Below are 22242 nucleotides of genomic sequence, written 5' to 3'. Positions count from 1 at the left end.
GGGAGGCTGGCTGGTGCAGCGATGTTTAATGGTAACTCGTAGAAACCAAGCCCATGCACAAGTAGAAAGTGCTCGTGGAGCCGGCCGGGGGCCCCCGCCGCGCCGCCCTCCCCGCGGCGCCGTAAATAGACTCTTCACTCTGCTCTGTATGTTACAGTATGTACAGGCCCCTCCCCTCGGGGGCGGGGCGGCCCGGGACGGGGACGCGCGCCGGCATGCGGAGTCGGGCGGGGGCGCGCGGCGGGGGCGGGACCGAGGCGGATACATTCAGAGACGCGTCCAACAAATAAATAAGGCAAGTCGGGAGGGGGCCGGGGCGGGTGCAGGCAGCGGGGAAACGTGGAGCAGGGGCAGGCGGGGCTCCGGAGGTCGCGGCTGAAGATGCGGGGAGGTGGGGCGCGGGCCCGGGGGGGTGGGGTGGGGATGCCGAGAGACGGGGCGCGCCCCAGCGGAGCGGGGCGGGGCGGGGCGGGGCGGGGGGGCCCCGGGAGGGTTCCGGCCGCCGCTTAGCGGGACGGCGGCCGACGGGGGCTCCCCTCCCGCCGAGGGCCCGGCCTCGGTTAAGACTGCCAGGAGCGGCCCCCGGGGCGGTGAGGAAGGCGGCGCGGCGGTCAGGTGGCCAGTCCGGGCTGGGGGAGCCCTTCCAGCTCCTGGTTCTGCTTCAGTTCCCTCATCCTGCGGGGAGATGGGGAGTGGGTCAGGACGCCGGCCGCTGGGAACGGGGCGGGGGGCGGTGGAGGTGGCCGCGGGGAGCGGCCCGGGACGCGGGTACCTGTGCCGGCAGCGCCGCAGGAATCTCATGATCTTCCTGGCTGCCTGGTCCTGCTTCTTGGTGAGAAAGGAGCCCCTGCTGGAAGAAAGGAGCGATGAGCAGACGTGGCCCGCCGGCGCCCCCGCCCCCAGCCCCTGGACCCTGGCAGGGGAGGCAGGGGAAGGCGGGGAGGGGGTCCGCGGGCCGTACCTGGTGCGGGCGGGCAGGCTGCCTGCGGGCCGGCGGCGGTAGGAGCGGTAGTGCTGCTGGATGAGCACGGCCGCCCGGCGGCTCTGCTGAAACCGCTTCTGCTCATAGTAGCTCCGGAACTTGCTCTGGATCAGGATGGCCGCCTGGGTCATCTTCTTGTACAGCGCAAACTGCAGGGACGGGGAGCGGGGACAGGGGGTGAGATGGAGGGACAGAGCCCCAGCACCCTGAGGTTCGCCCCCAAGTTCGGCGGGTGCCGGTCTCTAATCCACACGCTGGTGGGGAGGCCGGCTCGTCAGGGACAAGCGCACACCCAGACCTCATGCCTAATACCTTGAGCGCGATCCAGGTCAGCTTGTGGAGAGAGAAGGGGGTTAGGGCTCCCGCAGCGCTCTGGGCGCTCAGGGGTGGGGCGTGCTTTCAGGGGAGAAAGGGCTCACCTGCTTGTACTTCCGGTAGCAGCGCTGGATCACTGCAGCCGCCACCTCCTGCTGCTCCTTCAGCCTCCGGCCCTGCGAGAACCAAGCCTCAGACTTCCAGCCTGGAGCCCACCGCGGCCCCTGACCTCGGGCTGCTGTGATTCATCTCGCGGGACCCCGGGGCCTCTGACCTTGTACTTCCGGAAGGCCGTCTGGATGACTCGAGCCGCCTCGTACAGCTCCCGCTGCTCGTGATCCGACAGCGTTAGCAGGGCGAAGTCGCTCTCCATCTTGCCGCTGGCAGAAGCGGACAGAAACTCTGCCCAGGAAGGGGCGGGAGGGACGGCCAGGCGACCACGCTCGAAGGGCAGTTCGCTGCAGGGACAGGGAGAGGGGGTGTCCTGGGGCCCACCGTGAAGTGTGTCCAGCCACAGAGCCCGGAGGGGGACCTGAACGCCCCTCAGCCGGTACCAGTCTCTTCCTCGGGGGCTGGGACCCCGCGCCAGAACGGAGCACTGGCTCCAGGGAAGGACCTCCCCGCTCCCTGCTTGCCCTGACGAATCTGGACATGCTGTCCTGAGCTGGTCACCTGGGCGGGGCTGAGCTGGGGAAATGGTCCACGTTCTCCAGGTAGCTGGCCAGCCAGGACATGGTCTCGCTGAGCCCCAGAGCCCCTGTCCGCTCCCTCATTGGTGCTCCAGCCTCGGGCAGCCCCGCGAAGTCCTCTCGTTTAATCCGCTCTGGTGTGGCTTCAATGATCTGCTTGGCCAGTGAGATCATGTCCACCTGCACAGAGGAGAGGCTCGGTGAGTCGGGAGCAGTCCCAGCCGCCAGACATTCCTGCCCCGCCAAGGCCGTCACCATCGTCCACTTGCTGTCTTACCATTCCCCTCACCACCAGATAGGCCTCGGGGATGGCTGTCCCTGCTCCCCAGTCCTTCTCGGCCACTATTTACATATGCCTGCCAGGCTCCCACTTGAGTTTATGGCCCTGTGTTGAGACGGCGTGGAAAACGGGACGGGATGGACCTCCTCCGAACAGGGTTGCAGGAGTGGAACAAATGAAGGACCTGCCCTTCAGGCCAACTGCCCGCTGGCCCCCCTGCCTCATGCCAGCTGACCAACGTGTGCTCCCCACAGGCTCGGCCGTGCCTGCAGCCCCCAGCCCCCCGAGCTCGGTGCCTGCCACCTACCGGACACCCTGCCAGATGGCTCTAGCTGTGAAGCCGGCGCACTGCCGACTTTAAGCATTTTGTGCTTCTAGTACTAGGTACCCAGTTAGTCCGTTGGCCTCTCCAAGATGGGTACCTCCCCAGGTCTTAGCAGAGAAGTGCGCTGCTAGGTTCGAAGAGTCATTCCTCTGTTCACTCCCGTCTCAAGACTTGCTTCGCTTTTGTCCTGTGCAAGCCTCGTCCCCACCCCGGATCTCTGCCAGACCCGCCAGCTTGTCAGCCTCTGCTCCACACAGCACCCGCTTCCCTCCGTCAGGCTGCTTCCCCCAAAACCTCATCTCAGCACGGACCAGCGGGTAACCTCTCAGCCCAGCTCCAGCTGAGGCTGTTCTCTGGAGTTTTTGATCTCTGACACCTCATGACTTCTGAGTCACAAGGTCTGACGGGAGTTAAGCAAAGGGTTGCCTTGCCCGTCCCAAAGTAAAGGTAAACGGCCCTTTCCTCCCAAACTGAAGCCAGACTCAGGTTCTGCTTCGTGGGATGATCAGCGTCTGCTCAGTCTTGCCGCCCCCCCCCGCCCCCCCGCCATTTCTAGCCTTTACCGTCCGTGAGCACGAGCACGAGCAGTATACCGGGATCACGTCCACGGCCAGTGGGCCGTCTGCTTCCTCAGGAGCAGTCCCCCCTTCGGTGGTTGGTGGGAGAGGAGGCGGTGAGGGTGCTGGCCTTTGGGAGTTGGTGGTTTCACAGTCCATGAGGAATAGGGGGGCCTCAGGGGCCCCAGTGGAGAGTTGGCCTGGAACAGTCTCTTCCATCGGAATCTCTGAGGCCGGCAGAGGAGCGGGGGGAGGACTACCGTCCGGGGCGCTCGAATAAGCTGATGTGACAGAGAATGTGCCATCCGACAGCTCTGAGGGCGACGAGACCCCGCTCAGCCCTGCAAGGACGGGGGAGAGGCAAGGGTAGCGGGAGCTCCATGACCCCTCCCAGATTGTTCTTCCCACCCCCCTCTCCTCTTCCCTGCTCCTCCTCTCGCTCTCCCACCCACAGCCTCTTAGATCGGGGGCGACCCTCACCAGTGTCTGGGCTGGAGGAGGGGGGCGACAGGGCAAGTGGGGGCTCCAGCGAAGCTTCCTGTCTCTGCAGCTCTTCCAGGCAGCGGGCGAGGCGCACGTGGCCCCGGGACTGTGCCACGGACAGAGGCAGCCGGCCCAGTGAGTCGGGAATGCTCAGCGCCTGTCTGTTCCAGCGGAAGAGGAGCACGGCGGCTTCCAGGTGTCCCAGGGCACAGGCCCACATCTGAGGGTGGAGAGCGTGGACGTGAGGCCCGGGGCCCTTCCTCCCCAGGCCGGGTCTTCAGTTCCCAGCTCCACCGGCTCCTTCCCTGTGTCCCTCGACACTTTCCCACGGCCACGCGCCTGGCCCGCGCTGCCCCACGCACGCTCACCAGCGGGGTGCAAGAGAAGTGGTCCACGTTGAGCGGGTCAGCCTCTTGCTCTAAGTCCAGGCTCCCTGTCCCCACGCTCCTAGAGGGTTTGGGACAGGGACACGAGCCCAGTCGGTAAAAGCGGCAAAGCAGGCGCATCACGATCAAAGGAACGGGGGAGGAGGGCAGGCTGTCCAGGAGCACCGAGGTCAGTGCAGCAAGACGGTCAGAGACGCATAATGTGAGGGGCTGAGAGTCTGTCACGAGTGCAGATCCTTCCCTCTTGGTGGGGCTCCGGGTCCTCTGGTCCCTCCTCCGTCCCCTGGTACTTCTGCCCCAGTCCCCCTGCCCGCCGCCCTGCTCACCGCCACTGGCTCAGGGTCTCGATGAGACGGGCGTAGCCCTGGGCGGCAGCCAGGTGCAGGAGGCTCATGCCCCGGAAGGGGCTTCCGTGGGCCAGACGTTCAGGACCCCTCCAGGTGGAGCGAGGGATCATGCTCTCTACCAACACCACCACACGGGCCTCGAACCCGGGTCCCTGGCCTTCGTCCTGCAGTACAGATACCCTTGTGCAGGGACCCGAGCGTCTGGTCCCCTGGCTCAGGATGGCCCTGGCCGCCCCACCCCTGTCCTCTCCGCTTCCTGTCCTGCCCTCCCCACACCTCCCGCACCAGCTTTCCTGCCACCTAGAGCTCTCTGGGCCATCCGTGTCCCTGGTTTAGGGTCCTGGGTGTCCCCCACCCCCAGTTAGCTTCCTCCCCCGCAGACGGCTTCTCCCTCTCGGAGCCCGGAGTCCTCTCCCCGTCTGCTTCCTCGGAGACTTGGGCCCCTGCTCTCCTGGCCCCCTCCCCCCACCCTCTTCAGATCAGAAATAGTCTGAAGCCCGTCGTGCCAAGAGGGTGCCCAGAATAGCCACTCCCGCCCCGCGGTGGAGCCGGAGTGGGGTGACGTCAGGGAGGAGGAAGCCGGGGACGGGAGAGCCACACACGAGCGCCATCTCCTCCGGGAAGACCCTCCCGAGCTCCCTCCTCACACAGGTACCTGAATCGGAGGCACGGCAGGACTGCGGCAGGGAGCCTGCCCGGCTGCTGCCAGGTCGGCCATCCGTTTCTCCATCTGCTCCAGCCGCTCCAGGATGGACATCCGGAACTGGTTGTCTGAGGGGCAAGAGGTACGGGAGGAGGCTGAGCGGTGGGTAGGGTCCGGGTGATGCCCCGAACACAACTGGGCCTGTCCCAGGCTCTGGGGGTGAAGAGGCAGACTCACGTTCTTTCCTCTCCCCCAGAACGACGGCCCCTCTGCCCCACCCTCCCCGCCCCAAATACGGTCCATCAGGACGCAGGCCTTAAACTGGGGCTTTTAACGCTACCCACTGACCGGGGACCAGAACTGTGTCCTTTGAGACACAGACATGGTGGGAACTCCCAAACAGCCTGCGGCCCCAAGCCGGCCCAGATCTCACTCACACACACCCCCAGCCTTCTAGACGCACTATTCCGTCAGCTCTCCTTGCCCCAGATGCTACCTCTGTCCCCCATGCTGGGGCTGAAGGACACCGGGCCCCTCTTCTCTCTTATCCACTGCCCAGAGAGCTCAAGGGCTGTGATTTAAAAAGCACCACCCCCTCCTCCCAGTCCCCCGGCAGCTGTCCACAAAGAGGGTGGCAGGGCTGGAAGGTGACAGAGACGGACGGCCACGTCCATTCCTCCTCTTCCTCCCCCACCCTGTGCACAAAGCACACACACGCGCGCGCACACACCCCAAGCTATATCTGTCCCCTCCTGAGATCACACAAGGACAAGGAGGGGAGGCGGGAGGGGATCGGGGCCGTGGGAAAACATGCGCAGAGACACGGTGGAGGTTGAGGAGGTCCCACTTGAGATGCCAGGACGGAAGGGGGGCTAAGGAAGAGGTGATGGGGGTGGGGAGTGGAGAATGAACAGAAAGACAAGGGAGGGGGCAGGAGGGTAAACCGGGTGAAGGAGAGGAGAGGAAGGGCAGGAGAGCGGAGGGGTGCACCGGACAAGCAAGAGGAAGGGAAGAAGAGGGGCAAGTCGGGACACTAGTCCAAGGAGCAGGGGGAGGGTGGAGCCCCACAGGAGAGCCAGGAACAGCCACGGCGGAACTCATGAGCAGGCCAGGCTGTGGGGGGGCCGCCCCCAAGAGTGAGGCAGATGGGGGCTAGGGGGCAAGGGCGCTGAGGGAAGGAAGTCCGGGTGGGGGGAGAGGGGCACCTGCAGGACCAGGAGAAGCAGGTGCCACAGGGAAACAGCTGGAAGCCACGGGAGGGATAACCCATAAGGAACACACGTGGGTCTAGACTTGATACACATATGCGTGAGCATGTGTGCCTCTGTCCGTGCAAGAAAGTACATTAAAGGCGAATGTCACCAAGTGGTAACGTTACAAGCAATTTTCATTTTCTACCGCATGCTTTTCTGTTATTCCTAACTTTCTTACAGCAACCACCTATCTTCACAACTAGAGAGAAAATTAAGGAAGGAAATTAAATACACATATAGGTATACATACGCTTGTGGACACCCCACATGCACTGCCCCACACCCTGTCCCTGCTCCCGCCTCTTGGCCTCGCCTGCCTAGAGCCCATCTTTGGGACAGAGGACAGGCCAAGAGCTGGGACAGAGACGGCTCCAAGGTTTCCGGAGAAGAGGAGATTGGGGGGGGGGGGGCAATGGCTGCTGCATTTAGAGATGACCAATGAAGCAGGGGTTGGGAAAAGGGGGGTAAACTGGGGGCTGGGCGGTGGCTACCGGAGTCCTGAGGGGTTTGGAGCATGTCCTCAAAGGCTGTGGGGCCTGCCAAGGGGTCGGAGGTCTAAGTACTCACCGTCCAGAGACAACCAGTCAAGCTGAGTACTAGGCAGTGACAGGAATCGGCGGGCTCGATACTCAAAGAGCACAGAGGCGGAAAGGGGCCCCTCCCGCCCCGCCACCTGCAAAGACACCAGCCCCACCTCATGGGCTGGGGAGGGCAGGGTCAGCAAGATGGGCTCTCTCCCTGGTTCCTTCTCTGGCCCCCACGTGAAGGCCACACATGATCATTTCATAGCCGGCTCCCCTCCACCCTTGCTTAAGTGGCCTTGGTCCTGATGGGGAAGGGACTCCACTCCGTTCATTCAGGAACTTAAAACCTCCTATGAGCCAGAGACACCTGGGACTGCAGACTCTGCAGGGAAGATGCTTCTTATTCAGCACCAAGGCCTGGAAGCTGAGGGTCAGGAGACACCTACGCTTACAAAGAAGTTTGATCCCCCAAGGTCAGAGTCCAGAGCTCGTGAGCCCATGATGAGGCTGGCGGAAAAGATGTAACTGCTCACCAGCAGTGTCTAGTGAGAGCTGTGTCCCAGGCTCTCCGCATCTGTGGCCTCGAGAACGACACCACCAGGCCGGGGTCCCAAGACTAGAGGCCAAAACCACCCCCGATCCCAGCTTCTCTGATCTCTCTTTTCCTTCCATGCAACGCTGAACCAGGCTGTTGCGGGGTGGGGGTGGGGGAACACACTCACAGACGGCAAACCTGTCATCCTGTCACTCTGGTGGCCCTTGAGGTCCCAGTAACGCTGACTGTTGGGTGCACGGTAAGGAGGCAAGGTGGTGGCAGATGGACCACCTCGGTGGAGAGGTTCTGTGTCTGCACCGCCCAGTGGGGGAGCGCTAAGCCACGTGTGGCTACTGAACACTCAAAATGTGGTTCGCGAGAGGCAGGAGCCGAATTTTATATTTTATTTCATTTTAATTAATCTCAGGCACATGTGGCTGATGGCTACCATACCGGACAGCCCAGATCTAGAAGGCAATGTCCTTCGGTCCAGGACAGGTTGGAGGAGACCAACGCGTCTCCCTTCTCATGCTCCCTGGATTGGAACCAGAGACTGACTCTCACCAAGCCAGAGGGCCTGGATGGACACTGGAGACCCGTCAGGGCAAATGCCCGCCCCCAAAGGAGGGGCGGCCACGGACCCAAGAAAGGAGCGGACCTCTCCGAGGCCACCAGTGAGCCGAGGACTAGATTCCTCGGACCAGAGCCTAGACCTTCTGACACCTAAGCCTGGGGAACATCTGCCCATTGCGGGGACACAGGACTCAGGCTCAAGATCCGACAGGGTCGTTCCCAGCACTTCCTGGAAGCTAACCGCCCAGGTGCTATCCTGCCGTCCCCAGTCCCCGTGCCATCCCTGGTCCCCATACCAGGACAGTAGCAGCGCAAGACGCCAGGCTGGACGAGTGAGCCTGGCACCGCGATGTGATCAAAGACACAGGAGTAATGCTCGGCGGCCTCAGTCCAGGGACCTGTGATGAGCACCTTGACCCCACCCTGCAGAGAGAAGGCCGGGCGCCGTGTGACCGGAACCCTGTGGGGTGCTCACTCGTGCACCCATTCATCGAGGGCACTAGTGCTGCAGGGCGGGGCCCTGTGCTAGATTCCGGGTACACGGACTGGGCGGGCTGCAGCGGGGCGAGGTCAGCTAGCCTGTCCCTCCTCCCGACGCTCCTGCCCAGATCGGGGAACCCACTGCTTCCCTTGCCTGAGGCTCCCACGGTCCTTCCCCTCTGTGGGGCAGCTGAGAGCGAGCGGGACTTCTCCACTGCTGAAGGCAGACTCTGCCATCACACCCCGTCATGTTCTCTCCAGGCCGGGCCGCCCTAGTGCCCTGCCTGTGACACAGTCACCGAGAGGACAAAGTTCCCCAGGCACCCGGGGGACCCACACCACGCCACCTGGCCCGCAGAGGGGGGAAGGCAGGAGGGAGGGCTAACTAGAGAGACAGCGAAAATAGGGTGGGACAAGCGAGCGGTCACACAAACCAAGGGAAACCAAGTGGCGGCGTGGGTAGGAATAATAGGGGAGCGAGGCCTGAGGCTCACCTCCGGGTAGGACCACTCTGGGGAGAAGTCCGTGATGCTGCTAAGAGCAGGAGAGAGCGGGGCAGCCGGGGCAGGGGCGCCTGGAGCCTCGTCGCTGATGAGCTCTCCCATGAGGTCAGGGAATGACGAGAGACCGAAGGGCTCCAGTTCGCTGGCCCCAGCAGCTCCTCCAAACAAGGCCTCCCCTCTGCCTCCCCTGCCTGCTGGCTCCAAGGGGGCAGGTGAAGGTGGGGGCGAGGGAGGGGGTGAAGGTGCGGGGGGGGCAGCCCCCTGGGCCTTGAGCTCCTCCCCGCTACCGTCATCTTGAATAAAGAAACGGTTTCCTCTTCTCCCACCTGCCCCTGGCGGTGGAGGGGGACCCCGAGCAGCCGCCTGGGGCTCCAGGGCAGCAGCGGGTTCTAGGGCAGGGCAGGGGGTGTGGGCGGCCTCTGCCTCGGGGAAGTCCGGGCTCACCCCCTGGCCCCCTCCGTATGTCTGGCCCCTCTGGGGGCTGTTGAGAAAACGATCGGGGTCGAAAGCAGGGCTGGGAGGAGCTGGTGGGGCAGGGGGCTCGGATCCTACAACCACAGCCAAGCTCACGGAAGGCCTGGGGTCAGCCTGGGGGGCCAAGTGCCTGGTGGGCGTCAAGCCCCCAGTGCGCTGCTCCAGTCCCGTCAGGAGGAGGATTGCGGTGCCTCCTCTGGATGACGCCCCTCGAGAGGTGGGTGGGCTAGGTCTGATCTCTAGGGGTTCCGCAAAGCCTGAGGAAGAGGAGGAAGAGGAGGAGGAAGAAGAAGGGGAAGTATGTGCCTTGGGGAGCTCTGGGGGAAGAGGGGCGATCAGCGGAGGAGGCTCAGGGGGGTGGGGGTGGGAGACAGAGGTCAGGGTTAAAGCTCGGGGCTCCACTTTGGGAGAGATGATGCGGTGTTTCGTGCTGCTGCATTTGTGGGTGAGGCTCCCGGAACCTGCAGCGGAAAAGGGTGGGAGGAGAAAAGGGAAAGGACACTTCATTCTCCACCTTCCCTTACCGGCAGCCTCCAGGCGTTTCCTGGCCCTTTGCGGGTGTACGAGATGTAATACCGACTGTGGCCACTGGGAGGCAGAAGCGGTGCCCCTTCTCCCCAAATTAACAGGACTGCAGGAGCCCGCAGAAGAGTAGCTGAGAGAGACTCGTAAAGGCACAGAAACAGGACAAGAGAACAGAGCCGAGGCGGTACCGTCTAGGTGTCAACCGCCGGGCTGGGGTGGCCCAGAGATGCTAAGAGTAGGAGACAGGGAAGGAGCCAGGGCTGCTGGAACTCCGGGGAAAGGAGCCCGTGTGCAGCCAGCCGGGAAGGCCTCTGCTCCTCTGGCCCAGCTTTCTGGGACGTGCAAAAGACATGCAAATCCTCATGCAAATCCTGGCAGGCCGGGGGAGCCCTCGGCCAGAGGAGGCGCGGCGTGGCCAGGGGTCACTAACCGAGGCCTCCACTGCAGAGGCAGGCGTGGGTTCGGGGTGCGGGCTTGGTCGGGTGGCTGTCCAGGATCTGCTGCACCAGCTGCTCTACGGAGAACTCCTCTGTGCCGTTCCCACAGCTCCACTTGATGCCGTGAACTGTGGGGGTGGGGGTGGGGTGCGGGGAGGGGGTGCCATGGGGCTCGCACACCGTCCCCACAGCGCCCCGCCGGCTTCTCCAAGCACCTGACACGCTCCGAGGCTTCTGGCCAGCTGCCTCAAAGCAGCTCGGACACGCAGCTCCCAAATGTCCCTCAGCCCCCCCTCTCCGCGTTCCCGGACCTCAGGACACGGCGGGAGTCCGGGCGGCCCCTCGGAAAAGCACCCTCCCGGGCTCCCGGGTGCAGAGGCCCTCGTCCGCACGCCCCCAGCAGCCCCCAGCAGTGCCGCCCTAGCCCCCCGCGGGCCTTACACATGGGCTTCAGCTGCCCCAGCAGCTCCTCCCGGGGCCACTTCAGCCACTCGCGACGGTCGCCGCTGATGGAGCAAAACATGGGGCTGCAGCCCTTTCCGCAGTCCTCCAGGGCTGGGACGTTCAGGTAGTGCACAAGCACGATGTCAGGGTTCTGGGAGCCCAAGGCAGACACACAGCGCCATGGGGTCCATGGGGGGCTCGGCTTCCTCGTCCTGGCCTCCTTCCCGCGTGCCCCCGGCCTCACCGCCCCCCCCCCCGACGTGTGACTTTCTCCACCCCTACCCCCCTTCTTCCCAGCCCCCAGCTCCCTGAGCCCCGTGGCCTCACCTGGAGCAGCCAGTAACAGCGCCGATGGAATGTGGGGACGATGGAAGAGTGAACGTAGCAGCCATAGAGACACTGCCAGGAGACAGGCTGGGGTGGGGGGAGGGCTAGTCTGCTCCCCGACTCTTCCTCTGTTCGGTCCCTTTGCAGGAATCCCAACCTTTCCAGCAGCTCCTCTTTCCCCAGCCCACCCCCGCCCCCTGCCCCGGGGGGGCTCCCCATGCGCCTTCCCAGTCCTAGCACCCAGACAAGGCCCAGACTGGAGGCGGGGGAGGGGCTGTCTGGAGATGGGGAGGCAGGGCGAGAGCACAGCCCAGCAGAGGAGCCGCCGCGACTTGTGCTCAGGGCTTCCGGACACAGGCCCCCGAGGGAATCCAGGAGAAGCGAGGGGCGTGGGCGCTGATGCCCTCCCAGGAGCCTGATCCCAGAGAGCTGGCCGGGGAGGGGGCCGTGGCACGTGAGTGAGAAGGGAAGGGTGGCAGGGGGGAGGGGGACACAGGTCACCGGGCCCCAGCATGGCTGGGACCGGGCCGAGGACGGACGGCTGGCACCCGGCTCACCTCCATGCCCTGGACTTTCAGCTTCATGTGGTCCTCGCGGGTGGTCTTCCCGTCCTTGCGCTTCTTCCAGAGGTAACCATCCTTCCGGTACTTCACCTTCTTGCGGTTGTAGAGGATAATGGAGCCGTTCTGAGGCCTGGGAAGGGAAGGGTTGGCCCTGCGTTCTGGAAACAGGATCTGGGACCCCCTGCCACTCCCCACCTCACGAACCTCACCTTGTCTTTGGGGCACAGGACAGCCACTCGTCATGCTTCTCAAAGGTGATCAAATAGGACGCAATTTCCTGTAGGACAGGGGGCGCTCAGGTGGGTGTCCCCTTCGCAGAGTCTCAGCCTGGCCTCCCACTCCTGGCCCTCGGCCCCACTCTCTCCTGAGTTCCGGCGGCCAGGGCGGGCTGGCGCCCACGTCTGCTCCCAACAGGGACCACCACCTCCCGAGAACCCCGGGCTTCATCTCAGACGAGAGTCTAACCTCTCCTTCCCTCCTCTCGATGCGGGCCTTGACCTTGGGGTCAAGTCTGATCTCTTCATCATCAACTCTTCATGCTGCCCTGTTACTTCGCTCTTTCTAAAACCTATCTTCGTGTCTTCTTCTGACTCAAGAAACCTAAATGGCTCGACACGGCCAGGAATTCTGGATTCCTCAGCCCGGCTCCAAGGTTCTCTCGGACCAGGAATCAAGTCACTGCTCTCCCTGTTTACCTATATCCCATCTACCACTCCTACCAGGCCGGTCCATCGACTCTCCTCTGAACGTGCCCTGAGCGGTCAGCTCCCGCGTGTCAGTATCCTATAGGCCGGACGTGCCTAGATCTCCTAGCCACCCCATAGGCCAAATCCCTTCCCACCTCTCCGAAAAGCCCTGCTCGCTGCCCTTAGCTTCCCCACACTTTTAACATCACCACCCACGTACGTTTTTGCCGATGATCCTCGTTTAATGAATTAAGTCAGTGATGATCAAACAGCACAACGTATCATGTGTGCGGAGTACAGAAGGGGTGTAACACGAGGGCCGTGCCTCCGGAAAGAGCCAACACCGGTGGCGGTTTTATTAACAGCAGAGGCTCTATGGTCAAATAGACCCCACAAGGTAGACCGGTTGCCTCGTCCACAGCACAGGGGTGACAGTGTCTGCCCCACAGGGTCATTCAAGGACTGGATGAGATAACACAGGTCAGCACGGTACTAGGTTTGTAAGGAAGATTTTGTAGGTGGTAACTGTTATTTTTACCCAGGTGGACGTGCCCAGAAGCAAGCTCCTACGAGATACAGGTCTTTACACCTCCTCCGTGACCCGCAAAGAGCTTAGAGCAATACTGTGCAATGAGGAGCATGGACACAGGAAGACCCCCACTGGCCTTCCTCCAACCCACCAGGCCTTGCGAGGTCCTCCTCCCCCCAAGCTCCCTGGAGAACCTCATTTGTATTCCAGCGAAGCCGCTCTGGAGGCAGCAGTGGACAGCGAGGAAGACACTCCAGCAGCTTCTTGGGGAGAAAGATCTTCAGGTGGTGGCTGTTCTCTAGGGGGAAGCAGAAGAAAGGGCTTCTGTCAGGGCGGCTTCTGACACCTCTGTGACGGCCCAGGGCAAAAGGGCCGGATCCAAAGCCCTGGGAGCATCTGGAACCAGGACAAGGAGAGCAGGGATCCAAGAACCAAGGGTCACCACAGACTGTGTACTCACCAGCAACCTCGGTGGTGTCCTTGGTATTCATGTTGAGGGCTCCAGGGGGCAAGGTCACCCCCGGCCTGAGAGGCCGGGGGGAGGGGGAGTCTGTGCTGGGAAGGCAGAGAACAAGGTCACGGCAGAAGGCCCACATTGACCCAGGATGAGGAGAATAAGGCGGGAGAGGGCTGCGGAGCTGGGTTGCGGTACCCGGGAAAGATGAAGAGGTGAGGGGAAAGGGCTAGACTGAGATGGGAGAGTAGAGCAGAACCGAGCAGAGGGAGACTCCAGACCTCGTGAGAGGAACCAGCAGGAGTGGGGAGACACCCCCTCTCCGACAGAATCATCAGGAAGAGACAAATGGGGTGGGGGAGGGGAGAAGGCTGGAGGGGTGGCGCTTCAGAGGCCCCAGAGTGAGTGTATGTGTGTGTGTGTGTGGGGGGGGGGGGGGGTCTTGTGGAGGCTGGGGCTACAGTGGGGTCAGGGCCTGGGGGTGGGACTCCGGGCACCTGGTCCTTGGAGGATGGTTTGGCAGACGACAGCCTGGACGCTGGGGGCAGGGCGGGAGATCTAAGTCCGCTGGAGAGCTAGGCCTTACAAGACACACCCTGAGTTCCTTCTCGATTTGATATTTGCAAGGGGAAGGGCATATCTGACGACTGATCCTAACCTACGCCCTCTCCTCCAGGTTGGTCAGGGCCTGGGAGGATCCATCCGGGCCAGGTACCCAGACCCCAGCTTCCCTCCCTCCGGACGACCCATCCTCCACTCTGAGGCCGACGGCCCTCCCCACCCCTCCCCCACCAGCTCTCTCCCCAAACGCCTCTGCCTGCCCCCGGCCTCCAGGCCCACCGTACCCCATCTACCACTCGGGCTCCAGCCTGAGCCCCCACCCTCCCGAGGGCACAGATGGAAGCGGGAGGATGCTCTCAGCGCGGGCTCGGGGCTGCGGGCTCCGCCAGGTGTCCGGGGCGGAGAGGGGAGGAGGTCGGTCCGCGCCGGCAGAGCTCCGGGCAGCCGGGTCTGGGTAAGGACTCCGCCCCAGGGCGCAGGTGCGCAGTCCGGGCCAGGCAGCCTGCCAGGGTGCGGAGCGGCCCCGGGCGGGGGTCCCCGGAGAAGCCCCGACGTGGGAGGGTCCGCCTCCCGCCCTCACGCAGGGGTGCCCCGGGGACGCCGCGGGACAGAGCCCGGCGGGCGCGGGGCGGCGGGGGCCGGGGCGGGGGCCGGGGCGCGGGGTCCGCCGCGGGGCCCTGCGCGGAGCGGCGCCCCCTGGCGCGGGGAGGAGGACGGGGGCCGGCGCGGGGGCGAGCCGGGCGGAGCGGCGTGCGGGCCCGGGAGCGGCGCCCCCTGGCGCGGGGGCGGAGAGGCGGGCGCGAGGCCCCGGCTCTTACCTCCCGGGGTCCCGCGGGTGACGGCGGCAGCGGCCATTCTCCCCCACACCGACCCCCCCCCCGGCGCCCGCTGACAGCGGCGTCCGACGTCACTGCGCACGGGGCGGGGCCTCGCAGTTAAGGGGACGTGGGGGGGGGGGGGGGGGGGGGAAGCCCTGGCGGCGCGGGGAGCGGGGCGGGGGTCCGGCGGCGGGACTTGGGGGGCAGACTTCGGGGGTCCCGGGGGGGGCGGAAGTGCGGTCCGAGCCCGGGCCGAGAGAGCGGGGCGCGGGCCGCCCCGGGGCTGGAAGAGCGGGGCTCGGCGGGACTCTTCGAGCTCGGGGGGTCCAGCCCGACTTCATCTTAGCCGGGTCCTCGAGGTGACGCAGCCCTCCGTGCGCGCCAGCCTCGCCATCACTGCTCCACGAGCAGAAAGACACTTCGGGCTCAACGCGCTTGCTTTTTAATACCCGAGCAGAGCAGAGAACACAGTGCCAGCCAGCGCGGGCGGGCGGTTGGGGGGGGGCGGTGGGGGCGATAGGCCGTGCGGAGCCCTGGGGGATGGCTTGACACGGGCGGCCAAGGGGGCTGTTAGCGCCCAGTGCCGAGCGCGGGGAGGTCGCTGGGAGAGGCTGCGGAAGGGAAAGGCCTCGGCGTCACAAGGGGGAGGCTCCAGGTCTGCCGGCGAGCCTGCCCGCCCCCTCCCCCCGCCAGGCAGCGCGCGGACACCTAGGGCCTGGGGGTTCCTCCTTACTCCGCAGACTGCACCTCCATGCCCCAGGGGGAGCGGAGGCGGTTCCCGCCCGCTGGGACAGCGCTGTAGGAGGCCAGAGAGCCCAGTCGTCTGGGGACACCAGACCCCCCCCCCCAGGCCCAGGGGGCTCCAGGGGGACCAGAGCAGCTGTAAGGATGAGAGAAGTTAGGAAAGGAACGGAAGAACGGGAAAGGAGGTCTCTCCAGGTGTCCTAGCGCCCCCGCCCCCTTCGCCTCTCCCTGCCCGCGTTTGTGCGTCTCCAGTCCAGCCACCCAAACGGGCCCTGGGCGTCCATCCCCGTCACCCTCCAGCACTCCGCCTAGCTCCTCCGGCCAGACCTGGGTCCTGCCAGTGGTGACAGGGTGGCCTTCCTCCTGTGGATAGGTAGCCCTCGCCTCTTCCAGACCCGGGTACTCGGTGGCGCTGGGGACTCCGCAGCCGGCAGTGGCAGGTGCCAGGGGCTCAGGTGCGGCCCCCGAGACGTCCCACTGAGCCTTCTTCAGTCTGTGGGGACCGGAGGCTTAGGAACGCGGCGCCTGAAGGCCAAGCTTTCGGCCCCTCCAGGCTTCACCCTTCTGCCCCGAAATACTTCCTGCTGGGACCCAGTGGTGTTACGGCTTCGCTCCCAACCCTCTGCACGCCCCCCCCCCCGCCCCCAGTCCCTGCTGCCCTGGGCGGAAGCACCCTCAGTCCAGGGACTCAGAGGTGGCCTCTGGCTGCCCACTGCCCTCCGGCTCTGTGGACTGCTTTCCTGCCTCGGTGACCCAGTTTCCACCTTGTCCAGCTCCTGAGGCTCAGCCTGCGTGCTCAGCTCCCTCCTCCCCTCCACACGGGGGACGTTCTGCACCAAGTCCGGGCCTTCTTCCCATACAGCCGCCACTTCCTTCAAAGCCCCCACCCCCTTCCTTAGTTCAGAGCCTCCTGTCCCCAGACTCTGCCCAGATGTCCCTCCTTACTCATTGATGATTCTCTGTCGCCTCCTTAGATCCTCCAGGTGATAAGTGACAGCCCTCACCTGGGCTGGGATGCCCGCAGGTCCCTGCTGCATTCCCGCCAAATGTGGCCTCCTTCTCTTTCTTCTGCAAAGCACCTCAGGGGGTGGGAGCCTCTCAAGGGGGTACAGGCCAGGCTGGGAGCAACCAGTGGCTCTCTGTGCCAGAGAATGGGGTGGGGGCAGGGGCTAGAGGGCAGAACTGGGTCTCTCAGGAGAACTTGGACTGAAGTAGGGAGTCAGAGGTCTTGGGGAGCCCAGATCGTGACAACACAGGTGTGATCTGGAAAACACGGTGACAGATGCATAGAAAGGAGGGTGCGTGCTCAGTGCACTGGTTGGGGGGCAGCAGGGAAGAGGTGACAAGGAGGGCTGAGGATAAGACGGTGGTGGGTGCGGTTTTAACCCAAAAGTGCCTTAAAAGGGCAGAGTTTGTCCTACCGGCGAGGGAGGGATGTGCCATTCTTCCGTCCAGGTGGGGCTGTAAAGCACAAACGGGGAGCTACGTGCAGAGAGGACACCCCCATCCGTATTGCTTCTCTGACGGCCCGTCCCAACCACCTGTCTATCTGGCAGTAGTTGCCCCAGCGTCCGTCAGCCAGTGGGCCAGCTGTCCCCAGACTAGGGCTCACTGCCACAGGGCTTAGTTTAAAATTGTCCGGCCTTCCCTTCCCTGCTCCTTTGCTCTGTTTCTACCCACCTGGGCCTTTGGCTAAGGCTCTCCCAGAAGAGGTCTCCATACCGCTGGGGCATCAGCGTGAGGCTCTGGGAAGGCAGGCGGGGTGGTGCAGGTCGGCTGACCACCCTGGAGCACCTGAGGACAAGGTAGGCTCAGGTCTGGCTCATCCCTCACAGCACCTGCTCACTCCTGGGACTCAGTGGTCCCGTCTTTCCATGAGACCACACGGCTGTCCGGCCCCCCTCGGGCCATGTGCTCTCTTACCCATTTTAGCTGCAGAGATGGTGAGGGCTTTGAGACTGGAGCTGGGGCGAGGGTAGAGACTGCCAATTGCTTGAGCCCCAGATCTCAAACGACCAGAGAACCCATCACTGGGCTGTTAAAGAGGAGGGCCCCAGCTACTCAGGGGATGTGACAGCCAGGTTCCCTTTGGTCACCACAAGGACCCAGCAGAGCTGAACCTCCGTTCATTCCTGCTTTGTGTCCCTGTATCTCAGAGAGACTAATCTTCTAGGAAGCAGGGGTGTGCAGAGCTGGTGGTGACCAGTGCTCAGCACTTCCAGAGTCCCCAGACTGGATGCTGACTCCTCTCAGTGTCCTGGGGCTTGGCCTGGGCCCTTATCTCCTCATCTCCATGCCTCCTTACCTGACCTCAGCCCAGCCCATGCCTGTAAATACCACCAATGTGCTAACGACTCCCAAATCCGTATCTGCAGCCCCGGCTTTTCCCCTGGACTCCAGACTTGCAAGTTCAACCACCCCCTCAATCTCTCCTCCAGAGCCCCCCCCACCTCACGGAAAGGCACCCCCAATGCCCAGTTGCTAAGGCCCAAAACCTGGTATGCCTCCGTTTCCCTCAGTTTTCATGTCCATCCATCGGGAATTCGTGTCAGTTCTACATCACAAATACACCCAGATTTGGGGCGCCCGGCAGGCTCAGTCGGAAGAGCATGTGACTCTTGATCTTGGGGTTGTGAGTTTGAGCCCCACGTTGGGTGCAGCGTCACTTAAAAATAAAATCTTAATGCATCAACATGGATGGAACTGGAGTGTATTACCCTACGTGAAATAAGTCCATCAGAGAAAGACAGATATCATGATTTCCCTTGTGTGGAATTTAAGAAACACAACAGGTGAACATAGGGGAAGGGAAGGAAAAATAAAATAAAAACAGAGAGGGAGGCAAACCATAAGAGACTCTTAAATACAGAGAACAAACCGACGGTTGATGGGTGTGGGGAAAATGAATGATGGGCATTGAGGAGGGCACTTGTTGGGATGAGCACTGGGTGTCCTATGTGAGAGATAATCCCTGGGCTCTACTCCTGAAGCCAAGACCACAGTGTATATAACAAATTTGTAATTAAAAGAAACAATAAAAAGTAATTTTAAAAAATATGTGTATATATATACATGTATATACCCTTCCTATGTATACATATGCCTGAGACCACATGGCTGTCCAGGCCTCATGTATGCGCATGTGTGTGTATATATATATATGTATATATATGTATGTATATATATATATATATATATACATATATGTATACATACATATATATATATAGTTGTTTACTTTGAAAAAAGATTTCACTTAAATTTGGGGCATCTGAATGGCTCAATCGGTTAAGCATCTGACTCAATTTCAGCTCAGATCATGATCTCATGGTTTGTGAGTTCGAGCCCTGCTTGGGATTCTTTCTCTCTGCTCCTCCACTGTGCTCACTCACTCTCTCTCTCTCAAAATAAATAAGTAAATAAATAAATAAGTAAATAAACAAATAAATAAAAACTGTCTCAGTCAGTAGAGCTCTTGATCTCAGGGTCTTGAGTTCAAGTCCCATGTTGGTAGTGGAACTTACTTAAAACTAAACAATTTAAAGGGTGCCTGGGTGCTTCAGTTGGTTAAGCGTCGACTCCTGATTTCAGCTCAGCTCACCATCTTGCAGTTTGTGAGTTCAAGCCCCATGTCAGGTTCTGTGCTGACAGCATGGAGCCTGCTTGGGATTCTCTCTCTTTCTCTCTCTCCGCCCTTACCCCGCTCATAAGCTCTCTCTCTCTCTCTCTCAAAATAAATATTAAAAAAAATTTAGGGGCGCCAGGGTGGCTCAGTGGATTGGGTGCCCGGCTTCGGCTCAGGTCATGATCTCACGATCTGTGAGTTCGAGCCCCTGAGTCGGGCTGTGTGCTGACAGCTCGGAGCCTGGAGCCTGCTTCAGATTCTGTGTCTCCCTCTCTCTCTTGCAAAAAATGAATGATATAACATTAAAATTGCTTTTTAATTTTTAAAGTTTCACTTAAATTAGAAAAAATAAAAAATCTAATATACCCTATTTGACCACTCCTCACCATTTCCACCTCCACCACCATATTCCAGCACGTCTTTCCCCGCCTGGCCTATTCGATGGACTCCTCCTCCTCTCCCTGCTTCCCCATTCTAATCCCCTAGTAATCTATTCTGCCCAGAGCAGTGTGAGTAATCTTTTAAAAGTGGTCCTCTGAAATAATATACACTTTGAGATCTACTTCAAAATAATCTGAGGAGGAGGAGGCTGGATGGTTATATAGATAAAATTATATTCAATGTAATTATAATTACTGACCAGACTGAAAAGGGTACACTGGCCTCATGATGATTGTTTTTTTCTAACCTCTGTATTTATTTGAAAATTTCCATGATAAAAAAAGTCGAAGAGGGGCACCTGGCTGGCTCAGGTGGGGGAGCGTGCGATTCTTGATCTCAGGGCCATGAGTTCAAGCCCCATGTTAGGTGTAGAGCTTACGTAAATGGATTTTTAAAAAGTTGGACGGGGTGCCTGGGTGGCTCAGTTGGTTAAGCATCCAAGTCTTGATCTCCGCTGAGGTCATGATCTCATGGTCATGCGATCGAGTCCCGCATTGGGCTCTGTGCTGACAGCTGGTGCCTGCTTGGGATGCTCTCTCTCCCTCTCTCTCTCTCTACCCCTTCCCCACATTCTCTTCTCTCTCAGAAATAAATAAGTAGGGGCGCCTGGGTGGCTCAGTCATTTGGGCGTCCGACTTCAGCTCAGGTCATGATTTCATGGTTTGTAGGTTCAAGCCCCGCATCGGGCTCCGTGCTGACAGCTCAGAGCCTGGAGCCTGCGTGGGATTCTGCGTCTCCCTCTCTCTCTGCCCCTCCCCTGCTCACACTCTGTCTCAAAAATAAACATTAAACATTTTAAATAAAAAATAAACTTAGAAAAAAGTCTACTTGTCATTTCCCTGCTTAAAACCTTCCAGTGATCTCTGCTGTCCTCAGGCCTCTTTTTCTTTTCTTTTTTTTTTAAATTTTTTTTTTCAACGTTTATTTATTTTTGGGACAGAGAGAGACAGAGCATGAACGGGGGAGGGGCAGAGAGAGAGGGAGACACAGAATCGGAAACAGGCTCCAGGCTCTGAGCCATCAGCCCAGAGCCTGACGTGGGGCTCGAACTCACGGACCGCGAGATCGTGACCTGGCTGAAGTCGGACGCTTAACCGACTGCGCCACCCAGGCGCCCCAATCAGGCCTCTTTTTCAATGGCCTATGAGGTCCTATATGAGCTGGCCTCTGCCTGACCGTCTGACTTGGCTGTCTACTCTTCCCTTGATCACTAAGTTTCAGTGACACTGGCCTGCTTCCTGGTTGCAGATGATACCAAACTTCTTTCTTTCTTGTGGCTTCCCCCCCAACCCCTCACCCCTACTATTCCTTCTTCTCCCCCCCCCCAACCCCGGGGCTATTATCAGACTGGTTGCTTCTCATTTTTCAGATTTCAATTCAAACTCACCTTCCCACAATCACGCTATCTAAACTCGTGTCTCCAAGACACTCTATTTCCTGTTATGTCCTCTTCCTATTTTATTTATTTTTTTTATGATACTTATCGCTAATTGAAATTATGTTCATGTTCAGACGTTCTGTCTCCTTGCTCGGGAACCTCAGATCAAAACCCCTGATCTCTCTAGTTGCTGAATCCCTGGTGCTTAATACAATGCTGAGTTTAAAGAGAAAAAAAAAAAAAAAAAGAAAGCTTAAAAAAAAAAAAAGGGGGGGTGCGCCTGGGTGGCTCAGTCGGTTAAGTGTCCGACTTCGGCCCAGGTCATGATCTCAAGGGTTCCTGAGTTCAAGCCCCGCGTCGGGCTCTGTGCTGACAGCTCAGAGCCTGGAGCCTGCTTCGGATTCTGGGTCTCCCTCTCTCTGCCCCTCCCCCACTCACGATGTCTGTCTGTCTCTCTCTCCCTTGCTCTGAAAAATAAACATTTAAAAATCAAAAAACAAAAATAAAAAACCGTTTGTCGAACAAGTTCACAAATCCTTGATCCCCCGAGACCGGCCATTGAGCCTCCCATTCCTCCTTTGCGATCGACTCTCCGGGAAGAAGCCAGGCGTCTCCACCCCGTCCCCGCCGGGTGGGGAGGACTCACTTGGCGAAGGGGATGAGGTCGTCTGCACGGTCCTCTCCCTGCACCACTGGCCTGGGCTGGGCGGCTGGACCGAGTCTCCTCATTGGCGCTGGGAGGAAAAAGGAGGATGAATCACTCACTCATGCAACAGGGACGAGACCAGCCGAAGATGCAGAGATCGCAAAGGGGCCGCGTGGGTCCGGGAAAAGGAAAGAGAGAGCGCGCTTCGGGGGTTTTTCCTAAGAGCCGGACGTTTCTAGGAGCTGAACGCACGCGCGTACGGGCTAAAGGCGGTGAGCGCGGGGAAGGCGGGCGCGGCCGAAGACCGGGGAGATTCCTTCTGTGCAGACTAAGTGGGACGGACACACGGCAACATGGAACGAGGGCGGGCAGGGGGAGACCACGGATGGGGCACAGGCGTCTGGGGGTCTGGGCGGGGGCAGGCAGGGAAATCGGGTACGAAGGGGTTCATGGACGCCACGTGGGGACGGAGCGGTCGCTTGGCGCAGCTGGGGGTGTCCACGGGGAAGGAGGGCGAGCCGAGGATCAGAGGCAGCCGCCGATGACCTGCCGGCCGCTCGGGCCGCGCAGACAGAGCGAGCAAGGCTGCGTGATGAGGCAGGAGAGCCGGCAGGGGTCCGAACGGGGCGTCCGGGGCCAACGCGGGGAGGGGCGCGCTCAGGGGGGGGTCTAAGCGGGGCCGTCGCTCTCCCGGGCGGGGTGCAGCTCAAGGAAG

At 61.1% G+C, this 22242-nt stretch overlaps 2 protein-coding genes across 14 annotated transcripts; both read right to left on the bottom strand.

Moving 5' to 3' along the window:
• Nucleotides 1–7: 7 nt before the first annotated feature.
• On the bottom strand, nt 8–14769 carry CAMTA2 (calmodulin binding transcription activator 2). 13 transcript variants are annotated; one of them, XM_030294813.1, is made up of 23 exons: nt 14694–14769; nt 13321–13415; nt 13055–13158; nt 11855–11922; nt 11640–11775; nt 11083–11169; nt 10753–10906; nt 10305–10439; nt 8867–9810; nt 8189–8315; nt 6828–6962; nt 5020–5135; nt 4344–4528; nt 4000–4078; nt 3629–3851; nt 3185–3489; nt 1970–2166; nt 1572–1755; nt 1402–1473; nt 1295–1315; nt 962–1131; nt 773–850; nt 8–675 (listed from the first exon to the last, which is right to left on the bottom strand). In XM_030294813.1, the coding sequence occupies exons 2-23, from the start codon at nt 13349–13351 to the stop codon at nt 612–614; spliced, it is 3615 nt and encodes a 1204-aa protein (XP_030150673.1). In that variant the 5' UTR covers nt 13352–13415; nt 14694–14769; the 3' UTR covers nt 8–611. The 13 variants fall into 13 exon arrangements, with proteins under 13 accessions (XP_030150673.1, XP_030150671.1, XP_030150674.1 ...); XM_030294811.1 differs by lacking the exon at nt 13321–13415 and having other exon boundaries at nt 14694–14760; XM_030294814.1 differs by lacking the exon at nt 14694–14769 and having other exon boundaries at nt 913–1131; nt 11083–11154; nt 13321–14066.
• A 143-nt stretch (nt 14770–14912) lies between these two features.
• Nucleotides 14913–21785, bottom strand: INCA1 (inhibitor of CDK, cyclin A1 interacting protein 1). The gene is given in 7 exon segments (XM_032591225.1): nt 14913–15527; nt 15529–15573; nt 15765–15930; nt 16383–16576; nt 16859–16898; nt 17118–17231; nt 21528–21785. Coding segments are annotated over 7 exon segments (747 nt in total). The 5' UTR covers nt 21611–21785; the 3' UTR covers nt 14913–15422.
• Nucleotides 21786–22242: the final 457 nt, after the last annotated feature.

Source organism: Lynx canadensis, chromosome E1 (genome assembly GCF_007474595.2).
Source record: "Lynx canadensis isolate LIC74 chromosome E1, mLynCan4.pri.v2, whole genome shotgun sequence".
In the NCBI taxonomy this organism is placed as follows: Eukaryota; Metazoa; Chordata; class Mammalia; order Carnivora; family Felidae; genus Lynx; species Lynx canadensis.
The sequence above is the reverse complement of the archived record's forward strand: the minus strand, read 5'-3'. Positions and strand labels throughout refer to the sequence as shown.

Bases quoted from the DNA above. Each gene is read 5' to 3' on its own strand.
- CAMTA2 (XM_030294814.1), bottom strand. From the start codon at position 13,456: ATGTGGGCCTTCTGCCGTGACCTTGTTCTCTGCCTTCCCAGCACAGAC. The intron at 8,316-8,866 runs GTGAGCCTCAGG...TTCTCTCTGCAG, and splicing joins CAGAGTGGTCCTACCCGGAG to GGTGGGGTCAAGGTGCTCAT. The intron at 5,136-6,827 runs GTGAGTACTTAG...CTTGCCCCTCAG, and splicing joins TGACTGGTTGTCTCTGGACG to ACAACCAGTTCCGGATGTCC.